Source organism: Cydia pomonella, chromosome 14 (genome assembly GCF_033807575.1).
Source record: "Cydia pomonella isolate Wapato2018A chromosome 14, ilCydPomo1, whole genome shotgun sequence".
NCBI lineage: Eukaryota > Metazoa > Arthropoda > Insecta > Lepidoptera > Tortricidae > Cydia > Cydia pomonella.
Window position 1 is genome coordinate 9,953,788 of NC_084716.1, and position 26,291 is coordinate 9,980,078.

At 37.4% G+C, this 26,291-nt stretch overlaps 1 protein-coding gene across 6 annotated transcripts in view; it reads right to left on the reverse strand.

The window, feature by feature from the left end:
- Positions 1-26,291, reverse strand: part of LOC133524884 (brain tumor protein) — a 518,368-nt gene that overhangs the window by 215,282 nt on the left and 276,795 nt on the right. For 4 of the 6 annotated variants that reach the window (XM_061861029.1, XM_061861032.1, XM_061861031.1 and 1 more), the window contains exon 1: positions 10,016-10,150. The exons of 1 other annotated variant lie outside the window; for it this stretch is intronic. In XM_061861029.1, coding sequence (XP_061717013.1) covers positions 10,016-10,025 — 10 coding nt within the window. In that variant the 5' untranslated portion in view covers positions 10,026-10,150. Of the gene's footprint in view, positions 1-9,769; positions 9,862-10,015; positions 10,242-26,291 lie in introns of those variants that run through there. One more of the 6 variants, XM_061861028.1, reaches the window with a different exon arrangement.

Consider the following 26,291-nt stretch of genomic DNA (forward strand, 5'->3'; position numbering starts at 1 on the left):
TGAACCATAACATATTGTTAAATTGGAATTGATCAACAAGTCAGAACGCCAACGACAAATGCCAAACTCATATTAAAACCGAGTAGTTACAAGTTATGAAAACGCTGGCATGAAGTATAAAATCGGACGAAATAAATACCTACTTTAAATTGTTAAAAAACACGAAATATATTTTCAATTGCAAGGTAACTAATGTAATATTATCTAAAAGAGATAGGTTATATTTGAGTGACAACAGTATTAGATAGACGTCAACTTGATACTGAGGGTAATGAGGCTTACGTAACACCAAATCACTTTATATAGTTATTAACTAAACATATGTTTTATTTGAACCACAGCCAATGTTTCTTGCAAATAAACACCAATTTACAAATAAAGTACATTATTCATGCGTCAGAATTTTTACTACAATTAAATGATAAATCGTGTACCTAGGTATAGGTAGTATAATAAGACCTGGTAGTTAATTAAGGCCTTACCAATTTTTATGATATCGAAAAATTGTTAAATCATGAAAATTATTCAGTAATTACCTTTATTTAGTAGTTACTCATCGATGTTTACGCATATTAGGTCTCATATTTTCTGTAGGATAGATAAAATATAAATATATATAAATAATATACTCGTATTTAAATTCTGCGACCCCCAACAATCAGCAGTTACAGCGTAGCTAAAGTTTAATTAGAGAGAAGCCCCACTGGTGCGTTGCCTTGCGTTGCGTCCCGTCGTGGCAAAACATTTAATTCGGCATATCATAAAAAATATATGTAAAATGTCGACAACGCTGGTGATGAAACAATGCGACGCGAGTAGGGCCAGGCCCTTGCAAGAATGAAGTCACAAAACTGCAAATATTAAATACATTGTTGGCAAGTTTCATTAACAGATAAGGGTAGGTTAGCCTTTGTTACAAATAATAAGAATGCACGAAGAGAATACATAAGCACAGGGTTCCGAATGAACTAGAATATTGTGCGTCACGAGTCACGTTCGGGATACGAATCATCTTAGTGTTATCTCTAATAAGGTGAGCTACTTTCATTTACTTTACGGATAAGACTTGGTATTAATTAGGATTTTCACGAGAATATTTTTTTCGCACTATTCTCTTAGGTTTTCGGGATGTAGTTTTAGCCTAGCCTTATCCCATTATTTGGGGTCGGCTTTCCTAGTCCTTCTTCGCCAGGCCAGGGCGCTCTGTCCCGGGTTGTCTTGGGCCAACAAACGTCGTGTCGTTGGTTTGTGTATGTGTGTTGGCCCCGCGATACAACGCCGTAACGTTGCACGACGCCGCAATGTGAGACGACGTCGTATCGTGGCCCTTAGATGTGACATCTGCATCTTTTATGTTTTTGTTTATGGTAGCTATCCATGTACTACTAACATGTGTGTGTTACTAATGAAATATAAGAATTCTGAGAATTGGGTTCAGTTTGACTTAGTATAGGCATAGGGAATATAACACTAAACAAACGACACAACATCGAATGGTGGTAAAAGTTAAAGTAGATCAGTTACGAATATGTATATTTTTGACAGAATAACAGTCATCTTCGTAATGATTCTAACCCAAAGTCAATGAGGGGTAACGCGTTTTATTTCGCCGGTAGGGGCGCTAGTGTAGTCGGAGGTCTTTCAAAATGTCCAATTCGTATTTTTGAGGGGTTACAAGCTTTTTTCATCGTGAATTTTCACTCCTTATTCATGTCTTTCCTTGTGGGATTTTATTTTCCTATTTTTGATTATTCATGGTAAAAATTTGATATAGTTCAATATATGTTAGTGGTTTTAGAAAAGTGCCAACTAAAATATATGCTTTTAAACAGGTTTAAAAAACGGCAAATTTAGACGTTAAAATTCTTTTATGTACATTAGAACGTAAATATTTTTAAATAAGCATAGTAGAATTTCTTCTTCTTCCTCGCGTTGTCCCGGCATTTTGCCACGGCTCATGGGAGCCTGGGGTCCGCTTGACAACTAATCCCAAGATGTGGCGTAGGCACTAGTTTTTACGAAAGCGACTGCCATCTGACTTTCCAACCCAGAGGATAAACTAGGCCTTGTTGGGATTAGTCCGGTTTCCTCACGATGTTTTCCTTCACCGTCTTATTCATCAGATCAGCTGCTCAGTAATATCGCATCGTTGCATTTCTAGGGTGTTTCATAAGTATGTTAAATTTCAGCTCAATCTGATACCAAAAAATGGTCGAATAATGCTTTGGAAATTTTGAAGACAACATATCTACATACATACTTGACCAATTACTGACGAATAAGTTCGTGTACATTCTTATACATTTTGTGTACGTCCAAAAGAGAGGTATGGGCATTGTGAATGTCATCTCGTTTTGTGTGGTAGGGCACAGCCAGTGGATGTCATTCCAGATCTAGAGCAGAACCCAACTGGGGAAGTACCTCCACCTTACAGAAAACAGCAGCCAAATAACACTAGACCCGCCGCCGTGTTGTGTTCCTGCCGGTAAGTAAGGTTGCCTGAGCTCAACGAGGAGGGGGGGATTAAAGCTAGACTTTCGTGGCTAGCGGCCGATACGACAGCCGCGTGCGGCCGACCCGCGCGACAGTCGCGCGCGGCTGACGCGCGCGGCCGATGCAGAGCTCCAGACTTTGCAATGCGCATGTAACTCCTCTGGAGTTGCAGGCGTACGTAGGCTACGGAGACTGCTTATCATCAGGCGGGCCGTATACTTGTTTGCCACCCACGTAGTATTAAAAAAAAACATGCGAACATTGCAAGCTAAATTATTATTGTTAATAAAATAAAATACGGAGCACTAAAAATCACTCCCGGTTCAATTTTGTCATAATTCCCGTTATAAAAATCTAGTTCACTCAGACAAAGGCATTTGTATTTGAATAAGTACGAGAGTTTAAATTAATTTATTAAAATTAATTAATTTAATTTACGTTTAAAGAGGTATTAAGGTGACAATTAGATCTCGACTGCAGCAGCCTTACTGCTGATGTCACTACCAATTTCCTTGATTAAGACGAACGTGGAGGACTCGCGCGAAATAGCTTGTTCATACAAACGTAGTCCCCATTTTCCTCTCTGGATATTAACATTATGGAAAATATTTTTACACAATTTGTTGTATGTCAACCACAGCTATGCCCCTACGTTTGTTTTTTTTTTTTTTTAAATTATTAGAAGATTAGGAGCATTTAAAAATTTGCCTAAAATCTGTTTTTCGCTCCTAATTTTTACAATCAAAATGTCGAAAAAGTCAAACGTAGGGGCATATCAATGGTTAATATTACACACCAAATTAAATAAAAAAAAATTCCATAGTGTCTATATCCAGAGAAAAATGGGTACTACGTTTGTATGGAAACGGCCGTCTTCTTTCCTCTTAATAATGACTGATTGTACGTTCTAATCGCGGCAGTATCGGCAAGGACAGCAATACAATTTTAGTATGAAAACTGAGAGACATCGCCCGCGTCAACGCCGCAGCGGTAAACTTGCAGCAAATGGGCCTAGCGCGATAATCGAAATTTTGTTATCTTTCTGTCCATCGCTCGAATATCGTCGATATGCAAGAATGATACAGGCAGATAAGAAATTTGAATATTTTGCGTTGGGCGCTCTTTCTGAAGTCGTCATCCGAATGCCACCTTTTAATATTCGTCGCGGGGAGATAAGGGCGTTACGTTTATGGACAGGCACGGGAGGGTGAGGGGTGAGAGGGAGGTTTTCACCAATGAAAACGTAAGGCTAACCTTTGTTTACAAGTTACTTTCGGCCTTTGTTCGTTAGGTGTTTTTAACAAGTTTGGGTTTTGTTCATTACTTCGGTTGTAATACGGAAACATTGTCTATTAAATACGGTTAATATTGTTATGCTTTCATTACTGTTTAAATATTAGGTATTTTCTGGTGCCCGTGCGATTGTAGCTTATTTTAGGGTGGGCAATAAACCTGTTATTGTTAAAATGGTTGCTAATTTCATAGTTTATTTTTACTTGAAAATCAGAGTCGGACAGACGTATTCCGGCCTTATACCCTAGTAAAACAAATATTCTTGCCAGCAGGCCTAGTTAGTGCTAAGATACTACATTTACAGAGTCGTCCTAAATGAGAAAGAAAGCAAACCTATACTTACAGAAGAATAATCGCGTTTTACATTATTAATATTGAAATAAAATTATGTAAATACAGCAAATACATAGCTTAAACTCACATAGGTTTTTTTATACCACGACAATGGCAAACAAGCATACGGCCCGCCTAATGGTAAGCAGTCACCGTAGCCTATGGACGCCTGCAACTCCAGAGGTGTTACATGCGCGTTGCCGATCCTTTAAAAATCAGTACACTCCTTTTTTGAAGAACCTCATACTGTATACCCTCGAGAAAACCAGGTGTTAAACAGAGTTCAACAATGTTGTTAAACGGAGATGATTGAGACCATTTATATACGTATTCTACAGTGGTATTGATTAACGGGACAAAAACGGGACGCGAGACTTAAATATGGTGACAGTCCCGTATATACGGGACGTAAGGCAACCCTAACTATATGCCATGACATCCACGATCGACATCTTTTACAGCTACCTCCAGTTTTACACTGACATATTCGCTAGCGTGTTCGTAACTTACTTTCTTTGCATCTCGCTCGTACTCGCATATTAGTGCTCAGAATCAGAATACTTAGGGCTAGATGTATCAAACATTACTTAACGAACTGATCAGTATCAATACCACTCACCAGTTAATATAAACGGCTGTAATATAAATTAATGCAAATTATTACTACCCCATTGTCCCGTATAATTATGGCAACCCTACATATAGTTCGCATGTACAGTCTTGAAATCATGTCTCATTAATCATTATATCGGATCAAAGTGGGCGAAATGTTTATCCCAAAATTTATCATTTTAGGAATTCCCAATTAGTTCTAATTTTCTTTCACATTAATGTACGATTTTGAACCTAACAAATTATAAAATACAGTTCAAAATCAAACAATTGTTACGTACATTAATATGATAAATACATAAAATGCAATCTGTAAAAGTCAACCAGTACCTAAATACACGCAGTTTAACATGTGTTATCGACTTATCGCAATCGAAATTCACGAATTTAAGTTAGATATTCGATAAAAACGCTGGGAAATTATGTTAATAAAAGTATATATTACATATTATCCTTCAATCTTCCAACAGGAAGATTCTTTGAAGAAGTTTTCCTGGTAACCCAATATATGTTTATATTCCTGCCTTATTCGAAATATATTATTAACCAGATGTATGTGTGTGATGTTTATGATAAAATGTATTAACAATCTCGTTACTTTTTTTTTTCAGAGACATATCATGTCACTCCAGGTTGGCCAGCAAGCGATGAAGCGCAGTATACTAGGTGTTCGCAGAACTGATAGAATCAAAAACACGGAACTGCGCTCCAGAACTCGAGTTGTAGATGTCAAAGACCGCTAAACTTGAGTGGGACTGGGCTGGTCATGTCTGCCGCACGCACCCTGAAATAAGGTGGGCCAAAATGTTTACAGAGTGGGACCCACGGAACACCATAGATGGTGCTGGTCGGGGTGCAGGCAGGCCGAAGGAGATGTCGGGACGACTTGGACGCATTTTATCCGGATTGGCGGGAAACTACAAAAAACAGAGTTGAGTGGAGGAAACGAAGGGAGGCCTTAGCCCAGCAGTGGGACAATAAATTAGTTTATTACAAAAATGTCTTGAAATCTCGTAAGACCTAGGGGGGCGTATCAGATATATGGCAGTGGCAAAAGTGTTATTTTTGTTGAATAGAAGCTTTGTTTGTGTTTTGTGTGTTAGTTTTGTTTTTAGCATCGAGAACTGTATAATATAAAAACACCAGGCATAAATAAATGTTACGTAAAAGTTCATGCTAAGTTTGTCTCTATCCCAATGAAATATATTTAATATAGACAAAACCCTACACTTATCCAGAAAGTATTTGATCCATATCAGTACAACAATCATTAATAAGGAACTATATTTGCCGTCTCATCCTAAAATACAACAATAGAGCGAGAACTCCTGAATGGGATAAAAGATAAGAAAAGATGGCCGCTACCACCTGCCGCATTGTTATAATTCTTGGCTCACTTGTTAATTGTTATACGTCCAACAGATCACTAGTTATTAGACAAAACATACCTATACGGGATTGTTCTAATAGGAGCGAGTTAGATAGATCGACAAGAATAAAATAATGTAACTGTCAAAAATGTTATCAATGTTGAACGCTTTTATTATCGACTGTATCTTCCTTTGCACTCTATAAAGTACCTACTCCGAGCTTTTTTTGAGCTCAAACTACGTTTTGATACTTTTGAGTATTTGTGCTTTTGGAGATATTAGAAGATCATATTAAAAAAATGTAATTGATAAATGATGTAATGGTACAGAATTCCCTGTGTGCGCTCACTCACACGGCTGTTTTTAGGGTTCCGTACCCAAAGGGTAAAACGGGACCCTATTACTAAGACCCCGCTGTCCGTCCGTCCTTCCGTCTGTCACCAGGCTGTATCTCATGAACCGTGATAGCTAGACAATTGAAATTTTCACATATGATGTATTTATGTTGCCGCTATAAAAACAACTACTAAAAAGTACGGAACCCTCAGTTGGCGAATCCGACTCACACTTGTTGTACGCGATACATAGTCAAATTTAACTGCGGTGGCAGCATGGTTGCATTTTTATCGCTTTTAAATATGCCTGTCACTTTCGCACTCTTTTTGTTAGAACGTGACAGGCATGGTGACAGGCGATAAAAATGCGACCGTGCTACAGCCGCCGGGTTTTTAACAATTGAATGTGGACATTGTCGCAGCGGCACTTAAATAGGGCAATGCCTTCAATACGTGACAATAACGATAAAAATAAACAAGTAAGTACTTAAATAAAACCTTATTAAAACCGTGACAATATCAATTTAATTTAATGTAAGGTCAGTAATCGGGTGACATTGTATGGTGTCAAGTCAAGGTTCCCACGGATATCAACAAGTGGTGAGATAACAAAACATGTTGTTAACTTGTGAAATTATTTAAAAAACTGACGCGTGCTGAAGGTTCCGTACCTACTTCAGTTATTATAATTGCTATTATAATATTTTTTTTGTGCTAAAATTTCATTTTAGATAGCGTTAGATCAAGATAAGTCTCCAACGATTTTGATAGCACACGCAGTGCAAGACATCATAATTTCATAGAAATTTGACATTTAAAAAAACACTTGCCCTGCATGTGCTATCAAAATCGTTGCAGACTTATCTTGGTCTAACTGTACAAGCATTTATCGCTGACTGTCCAGAAAGCTTTTCTTTCAACAGGCAACTAATACTCATCGAGAAAATTCTAACCAAACTCAAACAGAGATTGCGGTGTTTTACCACGAGTTGCTATGGCCACCTCCTGTGTCCATCATCAGATCAGCCCGATTGTAGCATAACATTGCATTGTCACTCAACATACATAATATATGTATATGAAGTCTCAGCTCAATCGAATAATTGGAAGTGGGTCTAATTTAGCTTAAAATTTGACCGAAAAGGAAACACCCAGGTGAAATAAAACGTAGGAAACGTGTATGTGTCGTCCGCGATGACGCGCAGACTTGTCAAATCTAACCTTTAATAACATGACATTACGAATCAAAGCAGGCGTCGTCGTAAATGACACGCACGATCTATACAGGTATTTGTATCAAAATACAGGTAAACTGACCACCTTTGGTACCGCTGACTTAAAATCAGGTTAGAGGGAACAATAACTTATTAGAGGAGGCCCGATAATAAGTTTAGTTGGCCCTATAGACACCTATGTCGTAAAGCTATATACCTAGAATGTTGTTTGGTAGGTACCTGCCTTGTTAAGGCGTAGATAGCGATTATTGCTAAGGGAATAACCCAGAAATCTTGAAAACCAAATTAGGCACTTTAGGTACTTATACTACCTATATACTTAATAATAATACATTTCGGCGAATACGTAGGTAATCTCACAGATTTCTTCTAGATAACCATTTTAGTCATTCATTAATTACGTCACACGTTAAGGGGGTCGGAGAGGGTAAAGAAAATGTGACAGTTTGTGACGTGGGAGAGGATGAAGTCGCAAAATTTGTAACCAGAACTTATTTATTTTTTATTCGCTGTACAGTTCAAGAACTACTTTTTGCAACCGGAGTTAACCGGTTTTGTGTTATTTGTTTGCTTTTAAAAATTAAAACAATAATACAAATTCCAGTTGCCGATTTCGTTAAAAACAAAATTGCTTAATATGTTTAGGTTACACTAGAAGTGGAGGGGTTTGCAGAATGTGACCAGATTGGTCACGTGAGGAGTTAAGAACTTAGTAGGTACTCTATTACACGGAATTTGACAATGACATTTAGGCCCTCAGCACACGGAGCGTACGCGTAAGAGACGCGTAAGAGACGCGTAAGCGTATCGAAATACGCGCGTAGAACGAGTGCGCTACGAGCACGAACAACGTCAAACAAGCACACGCACACGAAGTCGTTGTAGCGTAGCGTATGAGATTTCTGTCGTCATTACGTAAAAAAACAATCTTCTCACATACTTAATCAAACAATATAAAATCGTCTTCATCTGACGAGGAAGTAAGATCGTCGATACATCCGCTAAAGACATCTGACGCCAGTAACGCCATGATTTCAACTAATGAGATTTCACTGATAGAACGATTACGCTTACGCGAGGCTTGGTGCCCAGAACTGTACGCGTCTTGTACTCCTAACGTTTTTACGATACGCTTACGCGATGCTAACGCTCTGTGTGTTGAGGGCCTTAGTCTACGTCAAAACAAATGGACACGACTTTCCGTCAAATACATTTAATTGACCATATCTTTATTGATAGCTACCTACCTAGGTACCTCTAAAACGATGACTACTCATACATACATATTACATACATTAATTACATTATATAGGTAAGTAAGATGTAGGTATATAAGTATAGTCACGTGGTAGGTGGTTCCCTACTGCTACTGACAACAGAGCTAAACCATGTTATGCCTACATATGTAAGCGGATTGCATACATATGTAAGTATGTGAACTTAGGGCGTCCAAGTCGCCTCTAACTAATCCAATGTTATGGCAAGTTCATGTTATGTCATGACATCTGACAGTGTCAACGTTCATGAAATTGTCCGTGTTAACTCCATTGACACAAAGAATAATTTGTTAATCAGTGCAAATACGAGTACATCCTGTACATATTATCCTCTTATTTACTCTGTAACGCGTTGACAAGCATAACAATAGGTTCGTTTTAAAACATTTAGGTATGTCACAAAGACTGATGTGAATTAAAAACATTAGTTACTTGAAATACTACCTATTTAACGTGCCTGTCGAAAGGTACCTAAATGTAGATAACAACGGCCTCATAGATTTGAATGCCGAAATGTAACAGTCATTTCGGCCGTTAAGGTTGAATGTGAAGGTAGTAAAACAATTACCGAGTCAAGAAGGCTGTCAAAATGTCAAGCAAAAGTCAACACAGACGCGATTCGATATGCAATTTGTTAACTAACATATATTACGCAAGCATTATAAAAAGTAACCTAGCCTAACGGGGTCACTGACCTACAAACTCACGATTCTCGCAGATGCACAGATAATTTAGCCATACGAGAACTGATCGGCTATTCAGACTAATTATATAGGTATGTACTCAGCTGTACGGAACGGTACGACACCAAATATACCTACCTGACAAAAGGCTCGACAGAGCGTTCACCTTTCGACAAACTAAGTCTTTGTTACAAGTCAATGGCTTCGAATCAATCCCAATAGTTATTATCCTGGAAATAGAAACGACTTATTACGACTAACGCCATGATTCATACGCGGACTACCCGTTAAAAACCCTTAGAAAAAACATGTGTGTATTAATATATCTAGAGACGTAAACAAAGAACATGTGCACGTTAAAAACACTTCAAAAGGGATACCAACCGTTCACCATAAAAAACAACACGTACACTAACAGTTTTTTGTCTATAACACACTGGGGTAACGTCGCTTAGGAACAAACTAGTTTTATTTTTCGAGCGCGTCGTTCGAACAAACAAGCGGCCCATTCGCTGGTCGGGGCGAGACTGAGTGCGGCGAGCGGCGGCTAGCGCCCTCTCGCCCCACCGCCGCTGTGTGCGTGCGTGCCCGTGTAGGGGTGCCAGCCCCTGCCCAACCGACAACCACCGACCGACGCACACATATACACACGGACACCCGCGCCCCGGCAACCGTGTATTTATTTTCGACTAACTATAGGGTGGATAAAGCCGGTGCATTCGTCAGATATGACTGCCGCTTCTCTAGATATTGAATGCCGATACGCAGTGGAAATTGAGTTTCCATTCAGCGGCTAAGTACGTTCGATGCTCAACATACGCGGTTGGATCGTTTAAAACGCGCGATTTAGACGACCATGAACTCGCGCCCGGTCATTGCCACGGGCACTGATATAAAAAGATGCGCGTCACACAAAACAAGTCATCTGTTAAGATTTGAATTTTTAAAGTCGACCCCAATGCACAAGTTTAAGAATAACTTTGACAGTCTCGTTAATTTGTTCTTGAGTTGTAATTAAAATGGCGTTCGGAGCGGGAAGGCGGACTATTTCTAAATAAAAATAAATGGGGGCAGAAAAGGACGCGTTATTTCTGTGCAACAAGGCCACAACGAGAGTCCTGTGTTCGTTCGAGGCGCAGTTTTTGTTTGTGTACAATTTCGCAGTGCAGAAGTTGTAAGGACTACTAAAGGCAATATATTTCTGGCGACAGTATATTTTGGACGTTGTTCCGTCGAAATGCGCATAAATAAGTCTAAAACCGAGAAAACATGTATCATATTTAAATTGTCATTTAAATGCCTACCTATGTTTACTTTGTTAAAACTCTTGAAAACATCGAAAGGCAACTCAAAGCTGAAGACACATTCATAATAGTGAAATTACTTGCAAGACAATCGATAAAATTATTTACTAACCTCTTTGTTATAAGCTGTTAGTCGTCAAAATTCATTTACTTTTGAATACCTAAAGATCCCAACAAAATATGGCGGAAAATATAACATTTCGTAGCCCCAGCTAATCATTTGCGTCTTTGTACAGTGAAATGACGCCACAGATAGCCCGAATAATGACCTCTCATTCCCTCACGAGTCACGACTGACAGTGACTAATACCCGAACTTCTCATGGCGTCCGATGTAAAGAATCGCATTTCCTTAGATAGCCATGGGTTTTAGAGGAAATATGACTTTTTCTTTCATATTCAAGGGTCGTGCTCATGCTCCTTTTGTTAAAAACAAATAGCCTTTTCTGCAATTTTTGTGCTGGGGTTTAAAAGAGTTTTACCAAAACCGGTTGCTACAATACTCTTATATCTTTTAGTTACATTTTTGTATCTTATTTATGAATTTATATTTTAAAAATATATATATCGTGACATTAATAGCCTTTTATTATGTGATATAAAAACTTTTCACAGACACACACACACTTCTTTGTTAGTAGGGTAAAAATAAATAGCTATGTGTAAATACATGAATAGCTACGAATATTTGTTTAACACCAGTTCATCAATATTAAATCTAAATATTAAAAGCACCCGTGTCGTCTTTAATTTCAAGAATACCGAATCTCCCTATTCTGCCTTGACGATTTCGGACATCCTGTGTCTCGATACCTGAATGTCACGGTTGGTGAGGCTGTGTGAGTGAGGTACTAACATTTACATTTAAAAAAATTGAGCCCTTTACCTGCAGGGCTGTCACAACACTAACGCAGCGTACTAATAAAATTATAAACGAAAATTATGCTTTTTAGGGTTCCGCAGTCAATTTCCGTAAGAATAGGAACCCTTATAGTCTCGCCATGTCCGTCTATCCGTCCGTCTGCGGCTTTGCTATGTGGTTGTTAGTACCTACTGGGAATACATAAATCATACATGGTAACAGAACGGTAAAATAAAACTACAAACGTATTTTTTTTTAGGATACGAGATACCTCCCAAAAATTTTTTTTTTTCGCTTTAATCCCATGGTGTGGGGTATCGTTAGTTAGGTCTTTCAAAACGAATACGGGTGTCCCAAAAATAGTTTTTGATAAAGAAAAAAAATAGCCCCCCCCCCCCCCCTCCTCCCTCTAACTTTCGAACCCTAGAACCATGGAACCTCTAAAAGATATGAAAAAAACTTAGAGAACATGATCGGACCGGCCGTTGAGTTATTTGCAAAAAAGTCTTCTTTATAATAAAAAGACGTACTTTGTACAAAGCGCTGCGAAGGGACTCCCGTATGCTTGTAATATACATGATACTTACTAAAAGCTCATTGGTTCACGCTAAAATGATAATAAAGCGATAATTTAAAATGATAATAGCACAGGAGCGCAGCGTCGGTATTTCGGCCGCGAGATAGACTAGTTATCCATCATTTTCTAACAGTATTAATTAGAGAGAGAGAAGGAAAGTATATCTCGCGGGCGAGATATTGTCGCGTTTTCCTGTGCTAAGTCTACAGAAAAAGTTGGGTGAATCGCTGGATAGTTTACAGGTGGATAGTTTAAAACAGTACCAACAAATGTAACGATATTAATATTCCAACGATTGTAACGATTTCACGACATTCTAGGTTGAATCAATAGATAAGATTATTAAATATTTTCACAACAGCCATTTCAGCGGCATTTAAATACATAAATGCCGTTCAATTTAACGATTTTTTGTCGCCCACAGCTAGACTGCCTCCGGCCTAGTTGTAACATTTAATTAAAACACGAAAGTGACTCGTAAACTATAACGTTTTGGGGTCAAGGTGAAAGTATGTGCTCACTGATTGTGACGCTACCGTAACTTGATAATGTTATGCAATTTCTTTTACCGCTTCTTTGTGATAAACTGTGAGCTAATACGTTCGAGTTCTTATTTTAAATTTAAATTAGGAATTATTGATTAAGCGATTAAATGTCGTGTCGCTGACCCGTAACGGACGGACCATCATGTTCCGTATATGGCTAACTGGAGCGCTATACAATTTCTCCAGGATATGATGAATTTTTATTATTTGACAGTTAGAATAATCTAATAAGGGGCCATCATAGCGTTACATAGCGATGTCACGGCGGAACTAACAAATTCAGAATTACCTATAATAAACACTAAAATCTTAGCTAAACGCACACCTTTACTTGATAAAAAGAAACTTGACAGGGATTCCTGCTCAATCTATTTCCGTATCACGCATTTCGTAAGGCCACGTCTCGTAAATGTTTGATTTTATCCTTTGTCGTGCACTATGTTGTCACTTAAAATATATAGAGAACGCCTCGAACTCAGCCTTTAACAGGTTTTACACTGCGGTGTTTTTTAAAGTCATTTTTCACGAGCGACCGACCACAGTATAATAATAATGTTACGTTTGCACAAGAACCATCTGTTAAAATCATTTGTGTGAAAAGTCTTTTATGGTTTTTGATATACATTTAGTGAAAACTATGGAATATATGAGCAGTGAGGGCGGTTCAGGAAGCAGGTGCACACGAATTGTACTACGTAATACACAATATATTTGGAGAAATAACACAATATGTGTCGAACATATTGTGTTATTTTTCCAATAATAAAAATAAAAATAAAAATCTGAAATAGTAATAATGCGATGCATCACATAGATTTGTAGCGTATTTTATAAATAAAAAACTGAAAGTATGTGAGATCAACCCTGAATTGAAAATTACTATGTTATGTATGGGTTAATAGTTTTATATACTTATAGGGGCAGTAGTTTTGGTTAATTATTGTTCTTAAGAAAAATAAATGGGATAAGGGCAAGCGAATGAATGATGTTCTTAAGAAAAATGGTCTTAATTTTTCGGCGGTGACAACCCTAGCTATAACGCACACATCCATCTCTTTGTCATAATAGGTGAACCATAACGACGATGCGTTGTGATGGATATTATCTAAGTCGTGTTTTATTTAAAAAAAGTTAACATTCATTTACAAAAACTATGAATAGCATTACCATAGCGTGATTTGGACCCAGCGGTTTGATGCGGTCGATAATCAACCAAATGTATCTTTAATTAAAGTTCATTTTGGCTTGAGCTGGGTGAAGGTTTTGTTGTATAATGACGTTTTGTGGCGATATTTCAATTTCGGTTTCGATTTTGAATTCTAAGACAACATACATACATTAATAAAGCCAAATGGACACATCCGTCAAGATACGTAACGTTGGTAAGTACGTCCAATACGTACGTCAAGTACGTAGTAACTAAATCTGATTAAAATAAAAAAGCTATTTACTACTGCGAAACATGTTCTTTCTTACATCAAACCATCAAACTAATGAAGTAAGTAATTGATTTCGTAGTATTACATTAGTACATTACGATACAAGTGCGAAAAATGGGAAATTCGAAACGAGCGGCGATAAAATAAAACACGACCGAAGGGAGTGTTTGAAATCGACACGAGTTGCGAATTATCTATTCGCACATGTATCGTACAACGTTTTACTGTACATATATGGCCCTTTAAATGTTTGACACAGTAACGTAATATGCTAATTTGCGCACTAGTGCGGTAAAGTAGCACCATATGTACTGTAAATATTTATATATTATATATATCGTTGTCTAAGTACTGACTTATTCAGCTTAATGTGGGAATTTGTAATTTTTTTTTTATAAGTATGGTACTTACATTTTAAACTTATGTTAGGTTCGCCTAACTTACGTTAATTTGTGTTATTATTAAATCAAATTCTTTTTAACCAATTTCATAAAAGTATTTGGTAGGCTGTCGATCTGACAGATTTTTTTGGTTGATATAATAATATTTTGATTTGAGACTACTGAAATGTCGACGTAGTGAAATTGCCTAGTCCTTGTTGAGATTAATCTGACTTCCCTCGCTAAATATAAAAATTATAATTCGTACTTACATAACTTCCTAGTTAGTCATTGGTAGTAAAGACATAGGATTCGAAGCTAAGACTTACGGTTTGAAAATCATGCTCACCTGCAGTGCCACCGTGAAGTCGAGCAAAACAAAGAAGCAGGCTGTACCATCATTTTCTCGAAGACATTTTCAATCTCCTGTAATTTTGTGCTGTCTAAATAGAACCCTGAATTTTCAGAGACAAATAGGGCATATGTCCCAGATTTTTTCTCAATAACATTTAATCTGAACTCATGGTTTAAGAAGACGAGAAAAGTGGTAGCTGACGTACAAGAAGTAGTATACGGAAAGAATAAAACAGGACTGCCTACAAAAAGCCTGCCTAAAAAAATGCAAGTCTAGCATCGCAGTTCTTCTATTAACAAAAAGGTTTTGATATGAAATGTTATACAGAGTTGGTTATATCAGTCAATATCAGAGGGTGTTAAAAATTAATAACAAATAAATAATAGATATTATAGGACATTATTACACAAATCGACTAAGTCCCACAGTAAGCTCAATAAGGCTTGTGTTGAGGGTACTTAGACTAGAATATTTAAAAATACTTAAATACATAGAAAACACCCATGACTCAGGAACAAATATCCATGCTCATCACACGAATAAATGCCCTTACTAGGATTTGAACCCGGGACCATCAGCTTCGTAGGCAGGGTCACTACCCACTAGGCCAAACCGGTCGTCAAATACCATATCAATATTAGATATCTTTACTTTTTTTTTTACATTTGACTTGGCAATCGCACCCAATGCTTAATTCGTACCTACTCGTCAGTGTACATATATTACTCAAACTGGATGTTATTATACATATAGGACCAGCGCAGCGTTATGTTCAATTAGGATTATTTTAAATAGTTGACGATTATCCTTAAGTATGTCATTACGTAGCCGTATCGTGTCACCTCATAATGAAATGACCATAGAAAACGACCCGTTTTCATCTCTTTTGAGTATACAAAACGACCTACCAAACATAAAGCTTTAGTAGCCTTTTTTGTGCTCTAATGTTCATAAAGTAATTTTCACCAAATAATGAACAGTCCCTTCTCCCTTGGTAAAAGCACTCTACCCTCGGCCAGCAATGCTTATCCTTACTTTATTCCAATGCTGTTTAGGGAAAATCATTATAGATAGGGTTCAACAATGTGGAAAATTTTTGACACTTTTCGCCGGGAAACTAGATTAATGGCCGATGTAAAGTTTCGAGTTTATTACGGAGTGAAATTAATCTTTGCTGTTTTCGGGAAAGCGGCGTATTAGAAGCGTTAATAAATGGAGTCCAGAGGGGAAATGATGACAGGCCATTTTACGACAATAAGAGATCTTTTGACATTGGACTAGTGCGTACTGTATTGTATTATAAGTTTTGACAAAAAAAACGTTTTCAAACTGGAGTTGGTGGATTTAAATAGTTATTAGACCGCGGGCCAGGAGCATATTTCGTCAATCATCGCCTCCCGGCTGATACTTTGGCAGATGATGGTTTAGATGCTGTTTTAAACTAAAAAAACCGTCAGTCGGTTCTATCGCGGTGGAATGACCGTCAGCTGTAAAATTAACATGTAAAAAATATGCGCCTTACCACTTTATGTGCGGCAAAGTATGCGTAATGTGTAAATTGTGTAATCCGTTGATGGCTTTTCAGGCGTTTACGCCTGATGAAATGCTACATACAAAGTTTCATGATTTGTTATTGCTATCATAAAAGGCATTAGCGCTTATTTTTTACATGTTCATGCGACCAGCTGATGTTCTTACCAGCGCGATATAACCGGCTGACGACTTTTTTAACTAACAACAGCATCTGAACTATCATTTGACAAAGTATCAAACGGGAGGCGATGACAATTTTTGTTTTTGTTTTACGTTTTTGGGTGGCTGCCAAGTGCCATCATTCCTCAACCCACCAACGGAGCGGCAGTTGACGTCCACGAGGGTTCATCATACCTAGCCGTTAACCACTACACGAGTTTTCATCCGGGAGGCGATTGGTCATGGAAATTGTTCCTGGCTCACGGTATATTAGTGTGAGGCCACACTGGTGCGTTGCGTTGCGTGGCGTCGCGTTTTTTCGTCGTCCTCGCAGCGTCGACGCTGTGTCGTTTTACACATATTTTTTATAACATGCCACATTAAATGCGTTGGGACGACGAAACGAACGTGTAAAATGGGAAATGGGAGCCATTTTCGTTGTAGCCTTCATTTAATAATATGCGCAGGCCATAAAAAAAACTACGTCAACTTTGGTAATAAGTACGACTACCGGAAAATGCACGGAAGGTAGTCAAACATACAAAATCTTGTACCCTATGACCGCCAAATATGGCGATTACAGACGCGCCCAGTTACAGTTTAACAATATATACAAGCTGAGCCTCTTTCCAGATTTAAGAATTCTAGGTAAATATCTCTGTCGCGCTGACGGCTCCTTAAATTAGTGCGATAAGGACAACTGCAGCTTAGGCGAGAAATCCTTTTTTTGGTTGAGGTTTTGTTATCGACATTTTCCTTCTCCAAAACTTAACCAATCGTAACGAAATTTCGCGAACGGAATGAGAAAGAAATTATCTATGTGTAACCGATATGATTTTTGCATTTATTTTTGCCGATGTTGTATGTTAGGCGTCTGTTTATTGCGCATTCATTTGGCCATTTTTAGCGCTGTTTTAAGTAACCAAGTTATTATAAAAACAAAAATAGCCAAAAAGTAAAACGTACACCTGTACGTAATATTACCAGTACCTACTGGTAATATTGAATTGAAATTGTTCAAAATCCAGAGAGGAAAATGTTGAGAATGTTTGTATGGAAAAATTAACACTAATGTTTCCTCTTAAGGCAGTCGTGGTAAGGCTACTGGCAACACTGATTATATCACGAAGCAGTGACCCAGGTTTAAGATGTCCCCACTATGTAATCCAAATAGGAAGTAAGGGATCGTGATAAGAAGCGATAACGTGTAAGATTAAACTTACTTAAGGTGAAATCCACTGTTGAAGTGATAAATTCGTTAGAGGCAAGTACGCCCGTAGGAGTAACTGCGCTTATCCTAGATACAATAATAAACTTTATTTTGTTTTATTGTTTACTAGCCTCTTGCAGAACAACTACTGTTTACTAGGTTCTTGCTTGAAGAACTGGTGGGCGAGCTCACCATTATTGTCGAAAGCAAGGCTGCTCGACTTCGCTGGCTCGGCCATGTGGAGAGGATGGGAGAGGATGCGTGCGGCCAAGAGAGCTTATCTGGGGCGACCAACTGAGAGACGTCCGGAAGGCTTAGGTACCGATGGATTAAGGATGTCCAGAAAGATCTGTGCGACATTCAAGCGGCTGAATGACTGATCGTGCAAGATAGGAACGAATGGCGAAATCTAGTGTTGGAGGCCAAGATCCACTTCGGGTCGCTGAGCCTGTGAAGTAAGTAGTAAGTAGGTTTTACTATTGTAACACCTACTTACTACTTACTTCACTGGCTATAGCTATAGCTTCTTCTCGCTACTGACGCAGACGATGTGTAGGCTGACGATGATTGATAAAAACTCGGGTCTCCAATTATATACCAAACTTCATCCAATCGGTTCAGCGTGAAGAGGTAATATCAGATAGACAGAATTACTTTCGCATAGGTAATATGTACCTATTAGTGGAGAGTCTTATATTACAATAATAGAAGGCAAAATTGAAGCTAAAGGAGGTAGACGAAAACCAAGAACAAGTAAAACTTCCATACTTCAAAAAAAAAAACAACCACTTTTCGGACTCACGGAGTGTTCGGTACCCCTAGTGTAAATTTAGTCGATAGCGAAACGTGACGTACGCGTTTGCGTTAAGTCTCATTTTGTATGGGTTTTTGAACAGCGCGCCAAGCGGGACGTTTTGGAAAGTCAAAAATCTCATACAAAATGTCACTTAACGCAAACGCGTACGTCACGTTTCGCTGTCGAAAATATTTACACTAGGGGTACTGGTGTATGTAAGATAAAAATATAAAAAAAATCGGTAAAAAATACTAAAACAAAGTAATTTATTATAAAGTAACTTAACACTACATTTGTGATGTGAAAAGCGAAATCTTTGTAAGAATCGAATCTAAATCTAATTTAGTCTGCCGGGTTCTATTTATTGACTAAGCAAAGGCTATGTCCCTCAAAAAGAGGGGTCACTCGGCAGTTCGGATTAGCCTCTGTACGAAGGCCCTAGTGTATTAGAAAAAAAACCGTATAATTAATAAAGCAGTATAATTTTGAAGAAAAGTTATTTATGAGACTACTCTTAACTTATGTCGCCTTAACACTTCTAATCTTAACCCATTGTTTGCATAATGTCCCTTGTCACTGTGTTTACAGGGTCAAAACGGCGTAACAGTCAAGCATTTAGCTATACTTATGCCTTTATGCGAGTAGAGCTGGCATTGCAGGTAACCGCACCTTACCTACCTCATGGTGGTTCAGACTTGCTACTTGTTTATTTTAATATTAGTTCAGAAGATAATCTTTAATATACTAATGTTATAAACGCGTATAAACGCATAAAATTTGTCACTCAAATCTACATTTGCGACTATAACCAGTATAACTGAGGTGCAAAAAGTCCAATATAAGGTTTTGATAAAATAAATAGCAGTAAGGTGACAGTTTTCATACGCAAATAACTAAAATGTAAAAATAATGTCATCTACAACATTTACAACTCTCGCGGCGTTGTATAGGGGCTGTCAGTCATGTTTATTTACTAGACTCGCTCTAGGGATAACATTAAGCACTTTATTTTTAATTTTAGCCACCGTATTTCTATTCAAATCGTAAACCTGCAAGTGAACTCAACAAATCACTTGGACGGGCTCTAAATAATTACGAAGTGTAATAAAGTAATTAATTTGCTAAAACGCGCTTAGCACAGATCCTCTAATTAATCTTATTTGCCGGCCTTGGCCTTTAATCTATTTCAATTCCCGCTAATCTACGAACCTTCGTCTCAGTAACTTTGTAAACATGACAATTGTTAACAACATATAAACTGAGGGAAATAAGCTAGTTTTCAAACTATATACACGCATAAGCACCAACGAAAACCAGTTTAAAATTAGAACTTATATAGCGAAAATACGGTTTAGAATTAAATTAGTTGTTAAATGGCTGTTATGACTGTGTCGGAACTCTTGATAAAACGGCAAAGCGGGTATTATGTAGTCAGTAGTTGGACTGGTTAGTCATTCATTATGACGTCACAATTGCATTTCTCATATTAACTTTATAATATCCTCTAGCGGACTACCATATAAGACATACTTGCAATTGAATTTGGATCAATAGTGTTAGAAACCGTACAAATGCAACTCTGCCCCGGTGAAGAATGGTTTATATTTTATTGAAGGTAATTTGTCCCGATATTAGGACTGTAGCACGCTAGAGGAAATAAGACGTTTTGCCGATTCAAAATTATTGAAAGCGCAAAAACCCGACTTTGTTGTTTCAGTGTATTTCCGTGAATTTGATTTCATTCGTGACTGCCATGAAACGATTCATTAGTGGAGAAGTTCTTACAATACAACTAAAGACAGGTGAAACACTAATCAATGTGCAAATAGGCCCCATTTTAAAGGCTAGTCATCTTCTTACCCGTATGCCACACTTACCCATGTTGACCTTACTAATTAGGCAGGTCATATTCTAGGTAGGAATATATTTGTCAGATTTTTTTTTGTCAATGTAAGGCGGGAATTACACTTCGGCCTCAAAACGGTGTGGCAAGTGAAGCAACCAGCAAGTAATGCATACTTTAACTTTATACTTTAACCTTCCTATCATAATCATTGCTAAAGGCCTGATGTATAACTTGCAGAGATGCTGACGCCTCCTAAGATAACATATGATGCCAATAGGTATCACCGCGGCAACCGTTCCTCGGATGTGGGTCAAGCATTACCGACATGCACAAAATATGAATTGGCTGGCTCACAAAACGGAGACTAATTATCTACTTAGGTTAGAAATTCAGTACTAATAGTAGCGATTGACATGAACGCAAACTATAGAGATATAAGAGATATAAGTATCTTGGTTTATAAAATTATGAGAAGTTGGCAGGTAATTTTTGGTTCTTGTTGTTGTTGATGGTGATTATACTAAGTTATAGATCATGGAATAGATTTGAAGCCGTTCAGCATCAGCGGCATCGTATTCAACGGTTTTCTTTGCTCACCTGATGGAGAATCTCTGCCACTCTGTATATTTATAATTGTGTTGTTTTACCTGAAACAAATACAAGCGGAATTATTTTGCTGTCACATGGCTTGACGGATTTTAACATAGTATTATGGTTAGATTTATCTCCGCTGGGAGAATTTTATAGATTCTTTTTTTTGTGAGTTTAAGTGACTTCATGTTTAGTCGACATAGTCTTACAATCCGTACATACATATATTATATTGAAAGTACTTATATATAAATAAATAACTACGAATAATTACTTGAAATTTTAATCTAGATTTAACAACACAATAACATTACTGAAAATTACAAAAAAAAAAACATATAACATGGCGGAAAAAGTTAATGTGTGAATAAAGTTTTTTATTACGAATGAAATAAATAAATAATATGTTGACTTATTCAGGTTATTTCCATTAGATACGTATTTCATTATGTTAAAAAAAAGAAGATTTTTTTAGGGACGTGCCATACTTTTACATTATTGCATTCAAAGTCATATTTACTGTAAGAAATATTTGTTTCAAATATTTGATATATAATTAAGACGTCTCTAATTTTTGTAATATTCTTTCTTATTACTCCTTCACAGACGATCTGTTAAGTAGGTACCTACCCAAGTATGTAATTAAAGTCTTACGTTGAATAGATACTTTATATCAACAAACATTCATATATTCAGCTTTTCGACTAGAGCTGAGACTTCTAAATTAACTTCTTATTTCAGTAGGGCTAAGATGGTTGGGTCTTTATCATTTGTCACTATGCCTGTCAAGTTCTAACAAGTTTGTAAGTGTGATAGTGACGGGCATAGTGACAAGCGATAAAAATGGAACCATGTTGCCACTGCTGAAATGTATAAATGAATAGAACGCCCTTCGTTCCCAGACAAAAATCACGCATACATCGAATTTATTACGTGTTCAAGTTCATTGCACAAACTTAAGCTGAGTACACACTTTGGCAGTGGAAATATTAAAAAATAATGCGTGCTTGCTTTGCGTAACATGTGCAACTTTCGAGTTTTGAATACATATTAAATCATAATTTGTAAGCGGATTCATCTCGAATATGTGATCTAAAATGTGTTCAAAACATGTGTTTAAATCAATATGTGCTCGCAAAGTTTAATACAAAACACTTATTTAAAGTTTCACAATTTTTATACTGATTATTTTTCACTACGACGGGACTATCGCGTAAAAACCTCCGACGTTTCAAGGACGGCGTTGTCCCCGTGGTTAATTTAACGCATTCACTGCCAACGTTCTCGTGGCGCTACACGCGTAGCCGATTCTAGCGTTTTCCCACTTTGCAGAGGAAAGTGACTACGAACAGAGCGCCCGCCGAGCGGGTTGCGGCACTCAATCTGTTAAGGCAATCAAGTCCCGTCGTAGTGAACAATAATAAGTTTAATACAGTTTCGATATACTGAATTATAATGAAATTACTAATCATTTATCAATTTTTTTCTAATGTAAAATTAATTTACATGTAAGTAACTACGTTAAAATGCACGACTTATATGTATAATTATAACGCTAAGATAAGATAATGATTTATTTGATGAGAAACTAACCTATGTACCAAATTGCTTTTATGTTTAAATTGGGTTTAAACCTAATGTAGTTTTGCATCATAATTTTTGAAATTGTAATTTTTATATTATTTAGTTATTAAGTAACATGTCCTATATTGTACGCCCTAGCAGGGTATCATGTACATACTAAGACTGAAATATAAGTCCTTTACGTACTGATGAACATGATAACAATTGATTAAATGAATATGAATATGATGATACATCAATTGTACATTCGATAATAACAAAAAATCCTAACTGCTACGCATGTATAAATAATTTGTATGTACCTGATAGTTATTTATTAAGATACAAAAACAACACCTTTTTGTCAGTATATTACTATTTCACGTTCATATTAATGTTTAATAAATACCTGAGAAAAACCGAATATGTTTTTACACATATTAATATTCAATAAAATCATCAATTTTTAACTGATGAACGGGTGCAGCGTTCGGATAATCGTGGTTCGGAAAAGAGGTGAGAATGTTGAGATTTAAAAATGCCGCATAAGTGACATACTGTACATTAATTACTGAATTGATCGCTAGATGTCGCTTTTTAAAATGCAAACTAGTTAACGGTGTGTTTTCTTAAAACAATGGATTCAAACACTTGCCATGGTCAAGTCAGTAACCAAATATAAAGTGACAGTGATACCGTGAAGTGAAATATAGTAAAGTAATAGTGCTTATAGGAAAGTAGACTTTAATAAGCAGTGTTTAAGTATGGATTTACAGCAGCCAGGTTCGATGGGGCGTTTCTACTACTACAGGACTATTACTAGGTACTAGCTACAGGACGTCACATGTATACCCTTTGATCATAGGGACGCGGCGTAATTGAGTCATGGTTCATCTTTGATCTCATAGGTGAATACAAAATGGCATTATAGGCGATAATAAGTTTTAGTTTAGTGGCATAGGATTACGAAACTCTTAATGATACTCCTTTATAGTGAATGATTTCTTTCATATTATAAATCCGATTTAGCTAAAAGGTAACTACTACGTGAATATGGTCCAATAGAGTTCACCGCTGCGCGTACATCTAGCCTGCTGCAATGAATTTACTTACTTGGACTTTATTACCTAGGTAATAAGGGTGATGACATTTTGGCTAAAATACAAATGCATATCTTATTTTTGCAATGGATTTCTGCTTGGTGTCCATATAACGAAATAAAGTAGGAACATAGAAATACCTATCTAATGACCTAACTCTTATTTCTGTTGGTTTTTGGACCAGGCTCCATACAAAGTTGCCCATGGTCCTTTGGACGGTTTAAAGGTATACACCTGCCCTAAAATCGTGCCCTTTAGGACAAAAGACGGCGAATTATTCCGAACCAGCGACTCAGTCGGAAGTCCTATTCTGTCATATAATTTGACACAATTTTAATCGTATTTTGATACCACCTTGAGTCATACCATCAGGCATCTCACTCGCACCAAGAAGTGCGATCGAGATGCCGTGTGAGACGACTCCTTATTGCATTTCGTAAGCACAAAAGCTGATTGATGTTACGTTGCACGCTATTTAAAGGTTTTATCAAAACAATATATATATATATTTTTCAATATCCTAATTCGTGTACCACTGCTGCGGGCCAAAGATATTTCCTATCTCCCTCTACTCAATGCGGTTTGGTGTACGCTCCCACCAGTCGCTGTAAAATGCTTGTGTCTCTTTTTTGGTCTGTCTCCGCCCCGGCTAGTGGTGTCCATTCGGTAGCCAATTTAGCCCGCTGAATCATGTGATTCATGTGCATTCGGCAGAAGTGTCCCAACCAATCCCACTACCACCATATCGAATTTTTAAAACAGAATTGGCTTTCTAGTCTTTGGCAAGTTCAAGAAAACCATTTATCCGCTGACGCGTTGCTCGCTTTCAATTACCCGAGAAAATCGGGAATATACGACTTTTCTCATTGAAATTTTACAGTTTTTTTGTGTTTCTCGTACCTTTATTGTCTAAGTCAGTTTTATCTTACAGGGTATTAATTTAAGAAAGGACGTGTGGGATTTTAGTTTTCACTATATTCCGTCGTTCGAACGACAGCGTGTAGGTATCGAAGTTCTATTTGAATATTTTTATTTATAAAAGTTTGCCAATAGGTGTAATACATATTAAAAATTATTGAACATACAATAAAAACAAATTGCTCGAGTATTCACCCAATAACAGACAAACACAGCAGGCATATGAAAATAATTGCTTACATAAATCTTAAACTAAGTAGTTTACAGATCAGTTTTTGCTTCTATTATAAGCAGTAAATATAAGCACTTAAATTGCATCCTATTGATTATTATATGTATTAACAAATTGAGTTATATTACAGGTATAGGCTGGTAGCCTTAACTTTAACTACGTTTAAACTGCGCTAGCTGAAAGTGAAATACAGACAGGCACATACACCTTAGTATACACATATATTGCCTTCTCCGAGATTCTATCCTGTAGATTGCGCATTGTAAAGCAAATATGATTACTTGTTTTCATCACACTATAGTATAGGCAGTCTTAAGGTACTACCGTTTGAATTGAGACTACACCAACTGCGGTAAGGCGGCACGTCATTGCTGCGGACTGCATTGCTGCCGTTGGTATATGTGAAAAACCTGGGCAGCAACATCGATTTTGACAATTGCAGCAACAACGCATTCAGCAGTAATGTCGTGCTGCAATATTGCTGCAGTAATCCAGCCGACTGCAATCACGCGCGAATTATTCTAAATGACATCATTTAGATATCAAAATATGGTACGTTCGAATTAACCTTACGCTATACTACAATATTTCACCGAGCGTTAGCGAATGTCTCAGTTTCGGCTTGGGCAAAAAATATTTCGTTTGTCCGGATGTTCTCCTCTACAGGTCGTATTTCTCATGTTTTTTTTATCGATAAATTTTTTTTAATGGTGGAGCCATACATTTATTCAATTTTAAGCTATGCTGGCGAGGTCTACTGGATGGCTAGGCAGCTAAGGTGACAATCGATTGCGCTACGACAGCGAAACGCGTTGTCTCTCTTCCACTGTTCGATATTAGTGCGACAGTGACAGTTGCGTTTCGATCGCTGTGGAGCTTAACGATTGGCATGTTGGCAACGCACACAGCTCACAGAGCCACTAGTTTATTAGTGTTTAAGAGTCCCCATGCGTAGAAAGCGCCAGTCTTATAAGCTCAATCTAGTGTAGTGTAATCATCTACCACAAGCACAAAACGTCGGAAGCACCTCGTATTTCGCAGTAAACTATGACGTTAGACTCTGCAAATTTCTCCAGACATATATATCACTGAGACGTGGGATTTACGACGCTCGCCTTTACGCTGTACTTGTACTGTACGCAGGTAGATTGCCTTCGATGTGTGTTCGCGGTAATATCGTCATATGTTTGGGCTTTACGGTTAAAAATATATAATCGTGATGCTGCGAGTATTTAACACACAACATATTTA